Source organism: Coloeus monedula, assembly GCF_965178545.1.
Source record: "Coloeus monedula genome assembly, chromosome: 5".
Classification (NCBI taxonomy): Eukaryota; Metazoa; Chordata; class Aves; order Passeriformes; family Corvidae; genus Coloeus; species Coloeus monedula.
This window is the reverse complement of record NC_138785.1, coordinates 72,412,881-72,433,523: the sequence shown is the minus strand read 5'-3', so window position 1 is coordinate 72,433,523 and position 20,643 is coordinate 72,412,881. Positions and strand designations below refer to the sequence as shown.

The 20,643-nt window shown below is 52.1% G+C and overlaps 1 protein-coding gene across 2 annotated transcripts in view; it reads right to left on the bottom strand.

Moving 5' to 3' along the window:
• The window catches only part of RNF24 (ring finger protein 24), a 29,244-nt gene extending 9,618 nt beyond the window's left edge, over positions 1 to 19,626 (bottom strand). The window contains exons 1-2 of one of the 2 annotated variants that reach the window (XM_082281934.1): positions 19,550 to 19,626; positions 1,714 to 1,863 (exon numbers count right to left, since the gene is read on the bottom strand). In XM_082281934.1, coding sequence (XP_082138060.1) covers positions 1,714 to 1,856 — 143 coding nt within the window. In that variant the 5' untranslated portion in view covers positions 1,857 to 1,863; positions 19,550 to 19,626. Of the gene's footprint in view, positions 1 to 1,713; positions 1,864 to 11,208; positions 11,287 to 19,549 lie in introns of those variants that run through there. The other variant, XM_082281935.1, reaches the window with a different exon arrangement.
• Between the last annotated feature and the right edge of the window lie 1,017 nt (positions 19,627 to 20,643).

The following is a 20,643-nucleotide window of genomic DNA, read 5'->3' as shown; positions in this document are numbered from 1 at the left end:
GGGACACTGGCACAGCTCAAACCCTTGGCACGGCAAAACCCTCCCCAACGGGGGCTGCAGGATCCTGTTTTGGTTCTGTTCTGCCAATAAAAGAGTTCAGGGAGGAGGTCTGAAGAGCCATTTGTAGAGTCTCTCTAGGGTTTTGGGCTATAAAGGGATCACTGGATGACCTAATCCAACTCCCCATCTATCATGGGTTGCTAAATAGCACCTCGGGAACAGGAGCCAAAACATCTCATCCAGAAAGGTCCTCGGTCTTGATTTAAAGACGTGAAGAGACAGAGGACTTGCCACTTCCTTGCTGGCTTCTCTCACCGGTTACTCACCCTCTCTCTCTTACAACACGCCTCCAGCTTCTAAATTTAAAGATTTTCTGGCTTGACCTTCCAGACATTACTCCTTGTTATTCCTTCTTTGGGGCATTAACACACCCAGAGAGTGCCCAGGAAAATACTCTCAAAGTCCAAACACCTCTTCAGTTTTCTAACTGAGCCATATAGACTTGAGCTCCGCATGAGCAAAACAAGTCCTTGAGCCTTCTGAACACCGCTGGTCTTTTTTTTTTGCATCCCCTCCCACTGGCGTCCCAGACTGGGATGGACTGATGTGTTGCACCTTCAAACACCCTTTTCTTGTGCATAATTGTGGGGAAAAAGAATTAAGATATGATGCCCAAGCAGCCCAAATCACCCCTGGGTAAGCCTGTGTTTGGGCTCATCTGCATGTTTTTATGAGGTTTTGCTTCACACAGAACTGAAAATGGGTGGCAATTGTCAAGTATGTAGAAGGTTGACATGGAAATCTCGCTTCCCTGGTCTAAAAGAACAGGATAAAATATTTTTAACGCCCTCTGGATAGATACCCTGGTGGGACTGGCTGCTGTGGTGCAAGGGGAGACTGGGTGCCTGTTTTACAGGAACACACGGAGCAGATGTGATGGATACACAGACTGCAGGGAGCTGGGGCCAGCTGGAAAGACAGAGGGGAAGGAAGGGGGATGGAAAAGCTGGAGAGGAGAGCTCTGGGAATGCAGAATTTTGGCTGCCACTGCTGGCAGAGTGATGACCTCTGCTCCCAGGCACAGGTTGAAGAACAGCCAGCCCCTCATCTCAGGTTATCAGCACAACTCATCTCCACCACAACCTCCATTCCCAGGCACTGCATTTTTTCCCCACTTGCCTCATTTTGCCTCCATCAGGAAGAGTTTCTCCTCTCAATTAGCAGCCCAAGAATCTCCCCAATGGCCCATTAAATAATTAAAAGAAGCCCCAAACTGGAACAACCTTTAACCCTCCCATCCCGCTCCCCCATTGCTCAGATTAACACATCAACTCTGCATCATTAATCCCCAAACTGTGCTGTTGAAGGAGCAATTTGTGTTCAATAACCAACGGAGCAGGTATTAAACATTCCTTAGGCACACAGGACACGAGTTACTCATTACAGAGGGAAACGTGTTGAAACATTCAGCAGAAAGCAGGGACCATAAAACATCCCTTTCCAGGCTTTTTGAGTAGCTGACCACAATTCCACGCCTGTTCCAGCAATATGAGTATCTCCTGGTTTTAGGTGGATAATGTGACTGCTTTGTGGGACATCAAGTTGGCACAAAAAGATAAGGTGCTGCTACCCTCTTTTTGGGATGGAGGGATTGGTGATGGGCTTGGAAGCAGGGAAGTTCTTGGGGAACATTCCCTTCCAACATTGCCTTACCTGATCAAGTAGCAACAGAAGAGCAAACTGAGGATGAAGACGAAGATGGCTGTGCCAAAAACCACGATGTATATGTTGAGAGGAAGGTTCTGGAACCCGATGTTCGGCATCCTGAAACTGTAATGCTGGAAGTCCGAGCTCATGGGTAGGCTGTGGAGACAGGGAGGAAACACGTGGATGTGATATTCCTTAGGGATGCACTTTGCAGACAGTGGTCCCTCCAAAGGGAGGTGGAGGGGGCTGGAGATGACTTCTCACTCATTCCCCGCTCCTTGCCCAAAACCAAGTTCCCATCTTGGTAACCCTGAAAACAAAGCAGGGCTGGATCAGCTCGGGCTGGGATTTTCCTTCTCCCACCGTGAGTTTCTCCTCCAGCTCTTTTCCTTTCACACACCATCCTTCAGGTTAAACGCTGGATGAGATGGACGGTGGGAATTGCATCCAAGCAGCCCCAGCAGCAGCCAGTGTCCCTCAAACCCCACAGTAACTGGGTAAAAATACTGAAAGCAGCCAGGAAGCCTTGGAGCAAGGCAGGTTTGCCTTCCCTTCCCCTCTACTGGTTTCTAAGACCAACTCTTCATCTCATTGAAACCCCCCTCCAAAACCATCGAGCAAGCACAGGGCATGGCTGGGTCCACATTATCCCAGTGCACCCCAAGAAAAGGAAAAGGACAAGGACATTCACTGCAGTGCCACTGAGAGAAATTATGGGGAGACTACGGACTCTGTAAAGGAGGCTTTGTTTGCTTTTCCCATCTGAGACAGAGGTTTGGTGGTTTAAGAGCACTTCTGCAGGTTTCAGCTTTCCTCCTCAGCACAGCCCAGGCTGCTTCCCCCCAGGAAAGCCCCAAGACACGGCGAGTGCTGGCTGAGAGGGAGAGGCAGCACTTTTGGCTGTCACGTCCCACGTCTGGGACGCGTGACCAAAACCTCCCTCCCCTCAGAGAGCCCCAATTAAAGCCCGAGCAGCTGCCTGGGATAATGACTTCAGCCAATCACCTCCCCCAGGACTTTAATTGCACTTATTTATTATCTCTTATCTTCCTCTCATTCTCTGAACCGTTCACCCTCAGATGATCACAACCGTTGCTGGCCAGGCATAAAGTTCCCCTGCCCCCAGCTTAGAAAAGGAAGTTAAAAATACACCTTGTTTTCCCTTCTGCCCACAGGAGAGCAGCGTGTGATGAAGTTTTACAAGCAAGGAAAGTACCTGCAGTCTGAGCCCTGTTTCCCAAATAAAACCACCGAGGGATAACAAAACCCTCCCCTGGAGCGGGGAGTTTTCCACAGCGCAGTAATTGCACAGCTCCTCATTTTGCACGGGGTGGGAAGACGGCAGGGAAACCGCGGGATCTGAACCCACACGTGCTAGGGAGTGACGCTCCAAAATCCAAGTGTCCTCCGAGTGTCCCTCCGAGCAGCATCCTCACTCCCCAATCTCCTTGTCTCCTTGAGGCCCTTTTTTTGCCGAGCCCTGTGGGCTCTCCTCTGACTTCCCACGGGGAGCAGACTCACCTCTCATCCCGGCTGCCTCACCGGGACTATCCCCTCGCTGAAAGCAACATCCCTGCAGCATCAAACACCCGCCCGGGAACCTCCTTGCTCCGGCTGCTTTCAGTTTCCTCAGCTCGCTGGAAGTTTCGAGGCAATTTCTGGTAGAGCCTGGATTTGATTAAAGCCTCCAGAGACCAACACGCATGTTCAGAACTCTCCCAGCCAACGTGGAAACGCTACGAGAGCTCGGGGAGCCGGCACATCCCCCTGCCAGCGCTGGTGGGGATGGGATTTTATAGCCCAGCAACCACCCGGCAGCTCACGCTCCTCCACCGACGCTTGTTCCGCTCAGCTGAGCTGGTTTGCTTTGCAAATACATTTTAAAAAGCCCAATCCAGCCCCCAAACCTTTGTTCCCAGCTCCGGCGGAGTTAATGCGCAGCTCGGCGTTGCAGGGCTGGGTTTGCGTTTCAGTCCCGCACCGATTGCTGGGTCAAAGGGATTTGGGACGGTTCAGCGGCTCCCCTCGGTCACGCTCGTGGCACGAGGATGTTTCGGCTGGAGGATAAGGCTGCCCCACCTTGCCCTCGGGCTTGTGCTGATAATCACTGCCTTTGGCCAAGGTTGGCTGCTTCCAGCTCCTCAACAGCCCGAGAGAAACGTCCTCTGTCTGGGAAAGCTCCAGCTGACTTTTTGCAAGGAAGGAGAGACAAGTCTTGGAGGAGAGGAAACAAAACCAACCAGCACGGGACTCTTATTTTTCTTTTCTTTACAACTCTTTTAACTTGTGATGCTCTTCTCAGCAATCCCACCAGGAGATTCCGTGGCATAGATGGCAGGTAAGGAACATCCATACTGCATTTGGGGCAGCAAATCCCATCAAGCCAGAAGAATTCTTCATGGTCGTATGCACCTGAGCTGTGCCGCTCTTGCACCAGTCCCCACATCCATGAGCACAGCTAGAAACCATCAGAGCCCTCAGCAAATAAACAGTCAGCAGAAACAGAGCTCAGACCAACCTCCAGCATCCTACTCTCCTCTTCCAGTGGAACCATTTCCCTAATATTTTGCCCCAAAGGGGCTTCACGAATGCAGCCATGACCTACCTGCCAGCCATATCATGGGGGTTCAACCTCCTGGGGACAACCTTTCGGTCCCCTGCAGTGAAAATCCAGGGAGTCCTGCACCAGATTCATCCAAGCCCCGTGTGAAATAACCTCCTCCACATCAGAGCTGCCCTGGTCCTCCCTCCCTCCTGCTGCAACAGCTGAGAAACGTTACAGCAAAAAACACAGAGGTTAAAGGGGAAAAATCAGTTAGTCTGCCCAGGATCCAGGAAACTGTTAACTTTAAAAGACTCCAGTGAAATCTGATGATTTCAAGCAGCCAAGCTTTAGGGTTGTTTTTTTTTTAAGGGGAGTAGGGGGGAGGAACTGTATTTTAATCTGCTTCAGATTTGCAAGGGCGCAGCCAAAAGAAATAAAAAAGGAGCCATAAAGAAGGATGAAAAGTTTCTGGTGCAGAACAAAAGCCTCCCTATTGCTCTCTCCATGGTCAAGGCATCTCACAGCAGGGAGATGATGCTTGTGGGGCATCCATGGCCCCCAGCAGGTCCCTGAAGCCCCTGAGAGGGGGGACACAGGCTACACGTAGAAAAAGGGACACTGTCACAGGTTGCCTAGAGAAACTGTGGCTGTCCCATCCCTGGAAGTGTTCAAGGCCAGCTTGAATGGGAGTAGGAGCAACCTGGGATAGTGAAAGGTGTCCTTGTCAATGGTGGGGGTTGGAACTGGACGGTCTTTAAGGTCCCTTCCAACCCAAACCATTCCATGATTCTATAATTCTGTGATTCTGTGAAAAGTAACAAGGAACAATGGTGTCCTGGGATGCAGCAAGGCACAAATGCAGAACAACCTGAGCTCCACATCTCCTTCCTTACACCCTCCAATGACTCAGCCACGTGGGGCCAAGCACATCCACGTTTCTCCAAGGAGGACAAAACCCAGCTTTAATTAAAAGCCAAGTGCTGGTTAATGGCCCATCGAGCAGCCAGGAAGGGAGTGTTACAGGTCAGCTCCGGTGTCTCAGCGCTTTGATTACACGTTGGGCTGCGAAAGGCAAACCTTGCGCAGCCACGTCGCCAAATTAATCCCCATTAGAGCCACAGCCAGCACTTAATTCGTGGGGCCAGCCTCGTACCCAGAGCGTTCACAGGGATTAATAAAGGATGCAATTATCTTCTCAAAGGTAGAGAAACCGAGGCAGGGAGGAGGAGGGGAGCAAAGCAGAACTGTGGTCCCTGAAGCCAGGGGGTGACACCAGGGATGCCACTTTAAGTGATGCCATGGGCTGAAAGCTGCAGATTTTTGCTTTCCTGCTGCTTTGCCACATGAATTTGAAGTGTATGCTCCTTCTTGGAGTATTAAAAGGAGCTGCCTGTCCATTAAAAAAAATTATTATTATTTATTTATAACATCAGTGCATAAAGGGGCCATGTATGTGCTGTGCATCACCACACCTAAATACAGCCCACATGCTGGGCAGAGGGGTGGCTTCTGCCTCTGCTCTTGTAAATAAAACTCCTGTTTTTAGAGGGATTTACTTTATGTTTTCAAGACAAACAACTTTCTCCACAGGGGTTCAAAGCAAACTCAGACTGAGTCTCCTCAGCCATGAACTGGGGAAACTGGACGGAGCTGGTGGCCGGAGCATACTACCGGCCAGGCTGGCAAAGCCAACCCATCTCCGGGAAACACTGAGCTTCAAATATCCAGCGGAGCCAGACACAGGCAGGCCTGAAATCACGAATCTCAGGGAAAAGTGAATGCTAAGCTGTGGCCAAACTCCAAGCTGAAATATTTTATTGATGGGAAAGGTTTCAAGCGGGCGTCAACGGCGTCTCGAGTTTCAAAGGCGTTTCGCAACGTGTTTCAGACAGGTTTAACCAAAAGCGTTATTAACTCGGTTGAAAGTTAAACAGGGAGCAGCTGACAAGACCTTTCTGAAACAGCCCAAGTTGTGTTGCAAAGCAGGGTATTCTTCCATGGAATGATTCTACAACAGGCAGGTTATTTAATGGCTATGACTAACGGGATAATATTTAAAAGAAAACATTCTTCCAGGTGTTAAGAAGCAGCAGCCAGAGACACCCGCGTTTAACTTGCAGGCAAAAAATGCCCCTCGTGGACCCCAAAAGCAAAGCGAAGCCCTGACCTCAAGCAGCTGGAAGGAATTTCCTTTAGCTCTGTCTCTGGAGCTGGTCCAGCACCAGGATCTGCAGCCTGGTGATGGGAAAATCACAGGCAGCTGCAGAGCCAACCCCAAACCAGCATCGCTGTCACCACAGAGATGCCACGCGGCTGCATCACCTTTGCCTGGTATGGACTGGGGGGAAAACTCAGCACTGCTCCAGCCAGGAGCAATGGCCTTTGCTGTCCAAAACCAGGGAACAACAGGATTGAGCACAGGGAGAAAACAAAAACTCTTGGCATGATGCAATTCTACAGAGCTACAATGCTACCATGGGGACGTCACATCCGGCGCTAGCTCCAAGCACCCAACCCGACCCAGATCCTTCACTCCACAAACCTGGCAGGGAATGGAGGAGCGTGAGGGATAGTGCAAGGTTTGGCAGTGTTATTGATTAGTGGGATTAATGTGCTGGGAAGAGGGAACATCCCAACAGGTCCCTCACACCACAGGCAGGGTTGTACCAGGATCCAGCAGAGCTCGGCTGGGGTGATGCGGCACCATCACAGCAACAGAAAGAACTTTTGGGTGTCAAACAGAACAAAAACCCGTTTGTTTCCCCCATTTTGGCTGCCTGCAGGCTTCGGGGTGGTGGTGGGCTTTTGTTGTGTGCCTGGACATCCAAGGAACCAAACTGACCTCCAAGCATGAAGCACTTCCGACCTTTGATCCCTCCTCCCTGAGAGCAGATCCGATGCTTTTTCTGAACTGGAATCAGGAAATTTCCTGGCTGTATTCCCCAGCTGGCTGACACCAAACACAAAACCTTAACCCTCTCCACTGCCTCACGGAAAGTGATGTGACAACGTGACAAAGCAATTGGAAAAAAATGGGGAAGTCTAAGGAAAGCAACATCCAGCAGCACGACTGTACGGCTGCAATTTCCAGCAAGTCCTTCTGATTCCAGACAGTTTAAGAAACAATTAATCCCAGAACCTTAAAACTGAAGAGAACCTTTAAGTGCGAAAATGTTTTTGCTACCACTGGCAGAGAAACGTGCAGAAATGGGTCAGCTGCAGCTCCCATCACCCACTGTAAAGTCAAGTTCTTTCTCTCAGCGCTGTTGGAAAAGCAAACCAGAGGTTTGCTCAGGGCTGATTTTGCAAGTTCCAAGAAAACAGGCAAAAATAAACAGAAAAAAAAAAAAAAAGAAGATCAATAGTGCTTTTTAATACAGTCTGGAGGAGGGGGAAGCAGAGTTTGGAGGAGAGCCCTGCTTGAGCTCCCATCAGGAATGAGAGCTGGGAATCGCTTCCCAAGAAGGTTTGAAGCTGAGCTGGCAGCTCCTCTCTCGGACAGGCTCACATGAGCTGCCCAAGGACAGCTCAACCCACTGCTCGGAGATGAAATAACACTTGAGGAATTTTTCCCCTTTGGCCTTGGGGATTTGTAATTATTTTTTTTCCCCCCCTTTTCCTGGCATGCAGCTCCAACGTCACGCACGACCTGGTGAGCTGACTCTTCCTCCCAAAAGTGTGGTGGGAAAGGATGTGCTGCTGCCTCCTCCTGCCCCCAGCCCTGTTCGTACTCATGAGGTGAAAGGAGAAGGCAGGAGCCACCACACTTCCCCTTACGGGCTGAAGGCAGTGGGACACACATTCTTAAATTTGGGTGTATTTTAGCCCAAAAAAGAGCAACGAGAGCACAGACAAGTGGGAATAATCTCCCACCTTCATTTGTGGTTGCTTTTCCTTGTTTGCAGTTTTCCTCAACGAACAGATTCCTTGAGGAAAGCAAATTGGAAGCTCCATGAGAAACACGCAGCCTGTGCAGCTGAAGGGTCAGAGTAGAAAAATTGGTGTTAAACACTCCAGGGAATTTGAAAATTCCCGGGTGATGACACAGAGCTGTGGGAAGCAATGGGGACTCCCAAAATATCACATCTGGAAGAAAAAAATCTCACTCTGATCAAATCATCTTCAGGCTGAACCAAAACCAATCACTTTCCATGGAGCCAAAGAGCAACTTGCCCTCTCCACTCTTATACTGAGAAGCAGATGGATTAAACAACTTCCCGAAACCCTTTTTTTCCTCCATTTCCTAAGCTCCTCTAATGAGGGGGAAAAAAAATAATAATCAGTGCAACACACAGGGACCAATAATCCTACAAAATCCTGCTGGAGACAAGCACCCTGGACCAGTGATGGGATCACAGCTGCCAGCAGCCGTCCTATAAAGGCAGTCGGAGGAGCCAGGCACAATTGGGGAACAGGAAGGCAGAATGCTCTCGTTTACACTAAATAAGGTTGCTAGGTTATGGATTTTTGGGAGGGGGGGCATAATCTGAAAGGGGATCCAGATGGCTGTAAAGCCTTGTGGTGGAAAAGCAGCATGAGGCCAGAGAGGGAAGAATTCCTCTTTATGCTGCCGCTGTCTGCTCCCGGATCCTGGATTTCAGCCCTCAGGAACGCACTCTGCGGACCCTTTTAATTGCACCATTTATATTTGAGGTAAAACTTAAGAAGAAGAGGTAGCTGGATGGAGAAGAGTGAAAAAGCTGGTGACTGGATACCAGGAAAAAGTCTCTAAACAAATCCCACGGAGCAGCCGTTCCCCCAAGCCCACTTTGATCTGGCCAGATTTGTATTTTACAATCCTAACAGCCTGAAAAGGGCTTCGGGAAAACCCAGACAATCCCAAACCCCAGCCTGCTGGGAATCCACACCAATGCCACGTCACTGCCGTTTCCAATTTTTCCTAATACTTCCAAAAAATGAGCTGCAGAGTCAGCCCACCCTTTCCTGGTTTTGAACCAAGTACCGGGACTTAGGGGAGTATTTTTTTTATCATTCCTTCTCCCTTGCTAACAGAGACTGGAAAGGTTTTGCAACACTTTATGTCCAGCAAAAAAACCTCCTGGGAGCCATATGGATACAGGACAAAAGCTGCTTCACCTCTATGGGATTGGCACAAGAAGAGTGGCTGCAAGGATGGAAAACCCCTCAAAATTTAGTTGGAAATGAAAAATGGAACTTTTCCACTGCCAGACTTGCACAGCCAAGTGAGGTGCCTGAAGAGAAACATTCAGCAACCCAATAAATGCATCTCCTCCTCTGCCACAGAGTCTCAGCACTGAGGGGGCTGCCATGGGGTATCATCCTTCTTCCCTGTTCTCCTGGAATCGTGGCCTGACCTTAGAGGGATGCAGAAAGTGAAAGGACCTTAGTGAAGCACTGGAACAGGTTGTTTAGAGAGCTTGTGGATTCCCTGTCCCTGGAAGTGTTCAAGGACAGGTTGGAGCAACCTGGTCTAGTGGAAAGTGTTCCAGCTCATGGCAGGGTGGGGGAATGAGATGGTCTTGAAGGTCCCTTCCAACCCGAACCATTCCATGATTCCTGGATTCTAAAATCCAGGTGTGTATCCATACCCCAGGGGTCTGTAACCAGGAGGTGATGGACAACCAGGTGTAAATTTTCAGCATCACCCACCCACACCCCTCCTTTGCCCAGGGATGCTGCTCCTCACTGGGGTTCCTCATAAACTGAGCCCTAAATAAGCAACACCCCAATTTACAGCTGTGCTGCTGATGCAGAACTTTTTTTAAAAAAAAAAAAAACTTTTGAGAGAGTCACCTAAAATTTACATTTTCCTTGCAGCTGACTGAACAAAACCTGCTAAATATTTTCCAAACGCTTCAAGGCTACAAAGCTAAAAACCACCAGTGGGAATTTCAGGCGTGTAACAGTTTACTGTCAGATCTCCACGAATTCCCAGGCGCTGAATCGCCTAGTAGAAGGGAAAATATATGAGTGGCACTAAGAAGGTGGCTTAGCAACGAGCAGGCTGGCAGCTTCGAGTGGCTTTTTAAAGGTCAAGAGAGAACATGATGTCTGGAGCCCTCACGTTCCATTTTTTTACTATGATTTACTGATATTTCTGGCCAGCCCGGTTATTAAATCGCCGCCCCGCACTAGCCAGCCACACATCTGTTAAACCCAGGCTTTAAATTAAGACTTTTCCCTCTTAAAATATCCTCTTTCAACCCATTCCCACCTTCACCAAAGTGGGAGAAAAGCTCTGTCGTGATGAAACACAAGGAGAAGTCCCACCGCCGAGGGGATTTTTGGGAAGTGCCGCTGAGCAGCATCATTGAAATTCAGCGGGAGAAGCCGGTTTTCCATGGCTCTGCGGGGGCTGCCATGTTAAATCACATTTGGATTCACAGTACAAGGCTGCTAAAATACCACCACGGCGCCTATTGGCACATTTCAATGAAAACGCCGTGGCCTCATTAGTAGAGTGGAAATTATGAGCTTGTCTTTGTATATATTTAAAAGCTCGCCTCTGAAACTCTACTGGGCTGGGGCCAGGAATTCCTGGCTCCCAGCTCCTACCACTCGGCAGTTCGGGATCACTTTGCTCACACAGGTCAAGCGACCACACAACCATCGACCCGGGAGAAAAGGCATTTAAAAACTGCCCTGAGGGAAGAGGCAACAGGGTTTGAAACCCTCCTCCCTGTCAGTTCCCTGAGAGCTGGTTAGGGAGCAAGTCCTAATGAAAGTGCAGGTTGTAATTAAGAGGATGCAGGAATGTGGGTGTGTGGAGTTTCATCCTGCTCTCAACAGTTGGGGTGAGAGCATCCCGTCGGCCCAGAAGTGCCGTTCCCCTCTGGGGATGGACCACAAAAGCCCAAATCCTTTGAAATGAGGGGCAAACTCATGAAGTAACATGTTTTTTGGGATCTGGTCCTCTCAAGATGGGAATTTGCAAGTCTCTGTGAAGGAAAACTTTGGCTCAGCTCCCTACTTACCCGCACGGGCGCCGCAACGCAGCCAAGCCACGCAAACCCAACGTATCTGCTTGAACGGCTACCGTGGTTTGGTGCCAGGGATGCTGGAAGAAAAGAGAAAAACACCCTAAAACTTGCACAAAAATCTAGAGGGAGCGAGGGAGAGGATGAAGATGTTGTTTTTAAATGCTTGGATTCGCAGAGGCTCACCGAAATTCCTTCAGCTCTTGGTAACAGCACAGAGATCCCCTTTTACAACGCGGCGATGACGTTACGTGGCATAGAAAGAAAAGGGGGGGAGGCTTGGCTAATCCTCACAATTTTATAAGCATCTGAGACACTAATCCGCTGATCTCATTGAAAGGGATTAGAATTACTCCCTTGCCAGGAAATTTAAGAAGTTTTCTACCAGATGTAAACAAAAGCGTGGAGCAGCCTGCAGAGATGGCTGCCACACAGCGAGTCCTCACAGAGAAATCCCCACCGAGGCTGGTTTTGGGGTGAAAAAGGGGGATTTTCCAGCCCAGTGCTGCAGAGAGTTGTCTGGAATTATGTGGGTATCAAGGCAATCCTGATCAGTCTATCCACAGGAGGCTAAAGACAGGATCCCATCCTGGGCAAGCAACCTGCCAGGGCTTCACAACCTATCTTTGGGCTCCAACTCTCATGGAAATGGATGCTCCAGCTGAAAAAAAAAAATCCATCCCAACCATCTGACTTGTTCTGCAGTGGCCTAGGAAAACACTATTTTAATAACAAGAAAAAAGAGAAAAATCTCTGAGCAACAAAACCCAAGTTGTGCCCAGCTTGGCAGCAGCCTTCATCCGCAAGGCTTTGCAGCAAGGACCTGGGTTAATAAGGAAAATGTAGCATGGCACCTTCATGGAAACAGGCTGGAATCTGCTGCTACCCTCACAATGAGTGATTCATAATACTGAAGAATAAATTACTTGATTTAGAAGATGAAGCAGGTAATGTGCAATCTGGGGTTTGATATCAAGCAGTTTGCTACTAAGTTGGATGTTCCAGCACAGAACATCAATACCTGAGATAAATCAAACCTAAAGGAAGCAGAAAGGATTCGGGGGATCTTTGGGAAAGGAAAAGCAACTTCTGTTAGAAAGCAGACGTTTTCTAAGAAAGAAACTAAACTTTTTTCAGTGCTTACTTCTTTCCTCTTTTAAATTCCATCCAAAAATTAAACTTAAAGACACTCAAGTGCCAACCTCAGTGTAAATAAAGCCTCAATTTCATGTGCTTGTCTTAAAAACCCTCCTTTTGGAGGCGCCTGATGGGATGACAGCAGAATCCCTCTTCTCCAGTCCATTTTTCTGCAGGACCACATAATTTTTAGTCTTTAGGCACAAATACTCGCTTGGCTTTGGGAAAACACCCACTGTCCCCATGCAGCCATCTCCTAACTCCCTGCAACACTCCCGCTCCCAGCTTTAGCATCCAAGGCTGGAATAAACCACCTGATGCCAGGCTTGTCTCCAGCTCCATTCCTCTCACCTGGCTGCAACACATCCCAGGCCTTTCCCATCACCTCCTTGACACGTTCCTCCTGCTGCATCACTGGCAGCTGCATGGGGAACATGCTTCAGGAGGAGGAGGACACAAGGAGGAAGCCCCAAGAACGGTCAGAAGCACAGCACCCCCCAGGCAAAGCCACAGCCAAGAAAATAATCCATTTTTCCTGCTTTTACACCCAAAGTGCCGCCCCCAAACAACGCTCAGCACAAAGGTGAGGGTGTTTTGGTGTGAATGCCAAGCGAGACTGGGGTGCAGGGCTCAGCTGACAGACACACAACCCACACGAGCACCAGCAGACGGGCTCTAGCTAGCTCATCCCGATTTATTCAGCCCCCAAACCACCCAACACCACACAATCCCATCCCACTTCGGATGGCCACCACCGACACAGCCTCCAAAAGCCTTATCTTTTATCTCAGAGAGCGAAATGCCGGGTTGTCATCCAACACTTCACAACTAAAAAGCGAAAGAAAAACCCCAACTCCGCAGTTTCGTTTGAGCGGAGCCAGGAAATCGCCTCGGGGGAAGCCCAGCCTGGCGACGGGTTTTTATAGGGAACAATAGGAAAATGGGAATCGTTAAAGCGCCGAGGAAATATCTGCCTGCTCGGGACAAAGCTCTGCGTGGAGAGAAGTTTAACTCGATCCTTACAATACCCCGGCAATTTAATTCCGAGAGCCCCGGTCGGCGGGAGGCACGATCCACTCGGGTGGATTTGTTGTAGTTGGAAGTTGTCGGGTGGGAGACTCTGATCGCTCCCACTCCGTTCTGATGGGTAATTTGGCTTCACCCACTTTCTCACCTGCCGGGCCGCTCCTCCTGGATTTCAGTGGACCGGGAAAGCTGAAATCCCTCGGGTTCCACGCCTGGGAAGCCGCACGACCACGGAGCTCTTGTATTTTCCCCGAAATACTCCCGTGAGCCAAGAAGCTGGGAAACCCACTCCTTTTCCACAGGCTGGGAGAGCGACAGTGGGAGGGCTGGAATCAGGAGGGCAGCTGCCTCCTGCTCAGAACTTTCAGTTTCTCTCTCCAAGCGCTCTCCTGGCGCGACTTCCTCTAAAGTGCTTTGTGAGTGAAAAGCTGCATTAGCGGCGGGATTAATCCTCTGAAGGGATAATAAAATCACACAATCATGGAATCGTTTAGGTTGGAAAAGCCCTCTAAGGCCATCAAGTCCAACTGCTAACCCAGCACTGCCAAGGCCTCCACTAAACCATGTCCCCAAGAGCCACTTCTACACGGCTTTTAAATCCCTCCAGGGATGGTGACTCCTGCCCCTTCCACGAAAAGGTGGTGTCAAAGGCCTTGCCAAAGTCCAGAGAGACACACCCACAGCCTCTCCCTCACCCACCAAAGCAGATCACCTTGTCATAGAAGGAGATCAGGTTGGTCAGGCAGGACCTGCCTATCACAAATTCACATTGGCTGCTCCTCTGATGGCCCTGCGTGACAGCACTCAGGGTGATCTGCTCCTGTCACCTGACTGACAGCCCCGTAGTTCCCAAAATCCTCCTTCCTGCCCTTGTAGCTGTGTGTCACATCTGCTCACTTCCAGCCAGCTGGGACCTCCCAGTTAGCCAGGGCTTCTGGTAAATGATGGAAAGTTATCCCCATCCATTGCAGCAATCCATTCCTTTGAGTCATCCCACATGCCTCTGTGCTGGCAACGATGTCACAGCTTTCCTGATGCACAGTGGCTTCCAGCTCCTTCTCCTGTTGGTGACCACGCTGTGGGCATTGGCACAGGTGCACTTCAGTTGGGTTATCAATCCCACTACCTTTTTGGAGAAGTCCCAATTCCTACGTGACCATTCTCAGGGGCTTTCATGGTTTCCAACACATCAATAACCCTTGTGGCTGTGCTGCCACGTGGATCTCCATCCCTTGCTTCCATGGAGACAGCAGACTGAAGGACCTGGCTAGCACGCTGTCCCTCAAACACTGGGGTGGGCCTCCAGGATTATCCCGTGCAAAGATCCTTTCTCCCCTTGGAGCCAGGAGAACCCCAGCTGCTGTCAGCAGTCCTGGTGTCCTGCAAACCCACCCACAACCAAAAAAAAAAGCCAAAAAAACCCTGGAGAAGTCATTCCTGCTTGCTTCTCACACTCACAGTCCTGAAGCTGGAGCAGAAAAGGCAGGATGCCCAGGCTTCCCACCACCCTGCCCTTGCTGCTCCTTGGTGTCTCTGCTTTTTCCACAGGCTGATCCAGCTGTAGCTGTGGCAGCAGAGCAACCTGAGACCTCACAGCCTTCGGCTACGCTGAGGCAGCTGTTTGCAGCTAACGTGGTCCATGAGCTCCCACTGCCCATCCATGCATTGGCATTAGGGCCGGGCTTGTCTCCCCTCACCAACCCTTCAGCACCACAACCATTTGTGAGCAGGACACAGGAGCCCTCGACATGTGGTTGGAACCCTTTAGGATTGTTTTTTGCTCTTTGATGGAATTTAAACATGCCAGACAAGTAGAAAAATGACACACAGCCCGTGTTATTGTTGCAGAGGGAACAGCATCCACAAATGATGCAGCTCTATCTCCAGCAGGGACTGCTGCATCCCAGGATGGAGGAATAGGCACTGCTCCATCCCACTGTCAAGGTCAAGGCTTTCCCATCCCTCAGATCAGGAAGCAAATCACCACTGCCCATGGCTGTAGCAAAACCACGTCGGTTTGGATCCTCTCCTGGAGCACGTTTTCCATAGGATCACTGGCATTTCTCAACCCAGCGAGCGGCACCCGCCGGGCTCAGGCGATGACTGGGCTCACTTGCAGATAAGCCCCGTATCACATCATCACTGATGCCGCTTCAGAGCCCTGTCAGCGACTCGGGGTGGGGACACGGGCACACCAGGACGGCCACTCCCGACCTGAGTCTGAGCGGTTCCAGGGCAACAGTGAACAGTGACGGGGGAGGGGATGGCTGTGACGGCTGATCTTATCTTGTGTCAACAACACTCGGCTTTAAGAGGAATGATTGCAGGAACAAAAACAAACAAACCCAGCTCCACCACACCAACCTCTGCTGAGACCTGGGAGAGCTTCAACCCCCAAAAAAATACCCTCCAGGCTTCCACACCACCGGTCCAAATTGGCTGAGGACCACCAGAAGGATCTGCACCTCCTGCCAAGGCCAGAAGGATGGGCTTGTTTGGGTTTACTGTGCAGCAGGAGTCTGGCAAGCTGGGGGAGGACCGTGTCTCAGCCCTGTCATCCCCAGGCAGAAGGTTCCAGGTGCAGGTGGTGGGAACAGGAGATGAGCACCAGCTGTGCCTCTCTCCACCTTTTCCACATCCATGGCTATGAGTGAATCACTCACAACACATCTTCTGCCACACAACCCAAGTGGAGCTGACAGCAGGTCACTGGAAGGGGTGACCCAACAGGGAACACCTGGAGAGGTGGCCCAGAAGCACAAAAGCCCTCCTAGCAAAGCCAGGTACCCTCCTGTAATCCCACACATTGTTTAGTCCAGGAAAGCAGCTGGAAGTCGGCTCTTCTTGGGTAGAACCTTCAGGCTTGCTTCAACTCCATAGTCCTGAGCAGCTCTGCTGCTTCTTCACCATGGAATCCTCTTCCTCCTCTGCTCCATCACCTGCTTCTCCCCCAGGACAGGGCCAGGACCCCTCTCCAGCCAAGAACAGTGGCAGCAACCAGCAGCCATCATCTTGTTTCCCATTTGGCACACAGTATTCCTCATCTGAAGGTCCAACAGATCCCACAACATTCAGAGCACGCTGACCCCAAGGTGTCCTTCATGGCTACTCCATCACAGTTATCTCCAATCACACCTGGAGGTGACTGGATCTGAGCCTGGGATGCACAGCCAGTAAGTTCCTGCAGAGCTGACCCACCTCCACATCTTGTTCCCCCCAAATCTGAGACAGCCTTTGACCAAACAGCAATGCCAGCAACCCAAGCAGCAGACCTGGAGTGTCCAACCCAGCCTTGGTGAATGAGGACAAAATTAGCAAACCTGAGCCAAGTAGTGGTGGAACAGAGCTTTGTGAGGTTGTGGAGGGGATTTCCTTCAGCAGCAAGGCTGGGAGATGTGGGAAATCACCACCACACACCTCCAGCAGCTCCACCACCCACCCAGGACCAGGACCATCACCTGCCTGTATCAGCCCCGTGACTTGGTAACAAGATCACATCATCCCTCCTTCCGGCACACGGGGCTGGAAGCATTTATTTTCCCTTTTTTAGTATGTTTTAAATACCTCAATTAGTGCATTTTGAGTTCCTTCCACATTGCCCCCAAGCAGTTCTTCTGTCAGGGGCTCTATCCTTCCACTGCCAATTATCAGTGGGGCACAGGGTTATTATTTTTCCAGGCCAGGGGCCAAATTTGTATTTAATTTTTTCTCCAGATGGCACAGCACTCCAGATGCATCAGCTGGAGCATCAAACCTGTATGAATAAAGTAATAGAGCAAACAACCCAATTTACTCAGGGGCTGTTTGACACGGTCAAGGTACTTTGTGTACATCTGTCGTGAAAAAAAAATAGCACTCAAATGAATTCAGGTGATGGTTTTGCTATTAAACCCAACACCTGAGGGAAATAAAACAGCAGTAGGAATCTAAAAAATAATGCTGATAATAATATTAGAACTTATATTTTGCTTTCTATAGAGTCAAGGACATATATATAAAAAAAAGCTGGTTTCAGCCATCAGTGCTGAGCATGGGCCTGGGTTTTGTTCACCTTCCTCTGTCCCCAAAGCTGCTGCTGGCAGCAGGTCACGCAAACCAGGGTCAGAGTTCTCCCAGGAGAAGGGCTGGTGATCCCAGATTTTAGTGTGGTGCCGAGAGCTTATGGCTCTGCTCACCCAAGGAGACGCGAGGAGGACACCAGAGGACAACCACGAGATGTTCCAGTTATACTTCTGGCAAATTCACCCCGTTCCCAGGAAGCTGCCGCATCCCTCCGGCACAGCCTGCAGCCGGGATGTGCTCCCTGCAAACTAAAGCACCCAAAATAACTCAGAATAGGATAAAAAAGAAGAGACATTGAGTAGTCGGTTTATCTGCCTGGGCACATGAAACGCCGCTGTGTAAAAAGCCAGCTGAGCCCGCAAACGCCTGGAAACAAAGGGATGGGGGTGGGGGGGGTGTCTTTTTGTGCTTGGCTTTGCTCCGTTCAGAGCATCCTTGGGCTGTGAGAGCCGTCCTGGCGGCACCCGAAACAAAGGAAAGCCGGGAGCTGTAGGCAGGAGCCAGCTGGGGAAAACCGGGACGAGGAGGAGGAGACACCCGCATCGCCCTCCCCGGCAGCTGCCGAGCCGGGCTCGCGTGTTGCCGAACACGTTATCCATGGCAGGAAACTCGAGATCAAAGGCGAGGACCGTGCCAGAGCAAGCTATCATCCAAGCCTCCTGCCAAAGGTGTGCACGGGAGGGGGGAAGCAACCCTCAGACACACTCGCTGGCACATCCGACGGAGCCGGTGCCGCTCGTGGAGTGACCAAGACCCACGCGTGTTCTCCTCCGTGCACCCCGGCGAAGACAAAGACAGGCTGAACTGAACAAACAAAAAAACCAAAACCCCAAACCGCAGGAGGTCCATTTTTACCCGTTGGTTTCCAGTCCCCAGGGTCCCACGCACGTCCCTTACAAAGCGGCGGATGCAGGGAGGGTATGGACGTGCCGGCACGGCAGGAACAGCAGCCCAGTGTAACTCCAAAAAAGCAGCTTTTCCCATTTCTGGGTAGTTTTTTCTTTGGTTTTCTTTTAAAGCCGAAGAAACCCGCAGCGTCCTGTCTTGGCCCCAGGAAAGCAAGGGGACGTGTCTGATTCCAAGCCAGCGGCTACCGGGAACAGAGGTGACCTGGGGACCCTGAACTGAGCGTGGGGTGGGACCCCCAGGAGCTCCCCCTCATCAAGAGGGTCCGGGCAGGATGGGCGCTGGGTGGGGACATGCCCCCTGTCCCTTTGTGCCGCCCCAGCCCTCTCCTCCATCCCTCCGGGGTGATGCAGTCCCAGTCCACGGTCCAGAGCTGTGCCCTAGGGCTGTCCCCTCTGCCCCACAACCGGGACTTTATGGCACCACTACCGTGCTGCCAGACACCTCAAAAGCACAGCCCAGACACCCTGAGAGTCTCCCCTTAGGGGTCTGCGGGATATGGGGGCTGCTCCACTGCCCCGTGGAGGTCCCTACCCCAGAGGGGACTGTGGAGCAGAGAGGGAGGGACCCTGTCCCCCATGGGAGCTGCTGAGGAGGGGGTGCCCCTGCCCCACAGTGGGGATGGAGGGGGAGCCTGTCCCGCAGAACAAGGCACAGGGAGAGGGTCCTGCCCCACAGAGGGCTGGAAAACAGACCCTGTCCCATAGAACAAGGCACAGAGAGAGGGTCCTGCCCAAAGAGCGGATGGAGGAGGGACCCTGCCCCACAGAACAAGGCGCAGAGAGAGGGTACAGCCCAAAGAGGGGATGGAGGACAGACCATTGCCTACAGAACAAGGCACAGGGAGAGGTCCCACCGCACACAAGGGGTGGAAGACGGTCCCCTCCACACAGAACAAGGCACAGGGAAAAGTCCCACCCCACAGGGGGGCTGGAAGAGGGTCCCTTCCCCACAGAACAAGGCACAGAGGGAGGGTTCTGCCCAAAGCGGGGATGAAAGAGGGACCCTGCCCCACAGAGGGGTGCACAGGAAGGGGTCGCAGGCACACAAGGGGGATGGAGAGGGGTCCCTTCCCCACGGAACAAGGCACAGGGAGGGGTCCCACCCCACATGGGGGTCCCCAGGGGGGGTCCCCACCCCCCATATGGGCGCTCGGGGGGGTTCCGGTCCTCCGGCCCCACAGGGGGCTCCCGCCCCCCACACTCACCCGCCGCCGCGCTGTCCCGCCGGGGCTCGCGCCGCCCGCACCGCCCGGCCCGGGCAGGACCCGGATGGAGCCGAACCGCCCCGCCCCGCCCGGAGCCGGGCACGGCTTCGCCACGCGCCCTGCGCATGCGCAGATCGGGTGACATCATGGATGGGTGGGAGGGGCGAGGGGACAGGAGTGGACAGCGGAGGGTGGCACGGGGGTGGCACGGGGACGGCACGGGGACAGGATGGGACAGGGCGAGGTGACAGGGAAAGGAGGTGGTAGGGAATGACACGGGGCGGGATGAGACAGAGGAGGTGACGGGGAGGGTCTGACAGCTGATGGGGGTGACACGGGTGACGGGCTGACAGGGGGTTACAGGGAAAGGGGGTGACACGGGGATGGGATGGGACAGACGGAGGTGACGGGAGGGTCGACGGGGGCAGGGAGTGACTGTGGGGACAGAAGGAGACATTGTGGACATGCGGTGACACTGGGCAGAGGGTGGCACTGGGGACGGGGATGGTGTAGTGGGGACTTAAAGTGACTGTGGGGCAGGGGGTGATACTGGGGACAGGGGATGATGTAGTGCGGACATGCAGTGACTGTGGGAATAAGGGCTGTGCAGACAGGAGGGGACTGTGGAGTCAAGAGATGGCTTTGGGGACATGAGGTGGCAGTGGGGGACAGGACAGGGTGGCAGTAAGCACAGATGGGGACGGGGCATGGCAGGAACGGGGTGAAGGCGGATGGCGGGGGTCGGTGGCAGTGGGGACGGGGTGGCAGGAGGGGTGACGCAGAGGGGACAGGAGGTGGCACCGGGGGTGTTGTGCGAGTGGGCACTGTCCCGCTCTGCTCATTGCTGCCCACACCCCTCCAGTTGTCCCCATCCCTGTCCCTTTCCCATGGACACATCACTTTTGGGGGAAATGACATCACCCTGGAGCTGGGATGTCACCCAGAGCCAGCGTCACGCGCTGGTCCGAGGATATTCTGGACGTGCAAGGGAAGCTGATCCTCTTTTCCCCCCTTCCTTCTCTCTCCGGGCTGCGCGGAGGCCCGGACGCGGCGGTCCCGGGCGCTGTGACAGCGGGGACACTGGGATGAGCATC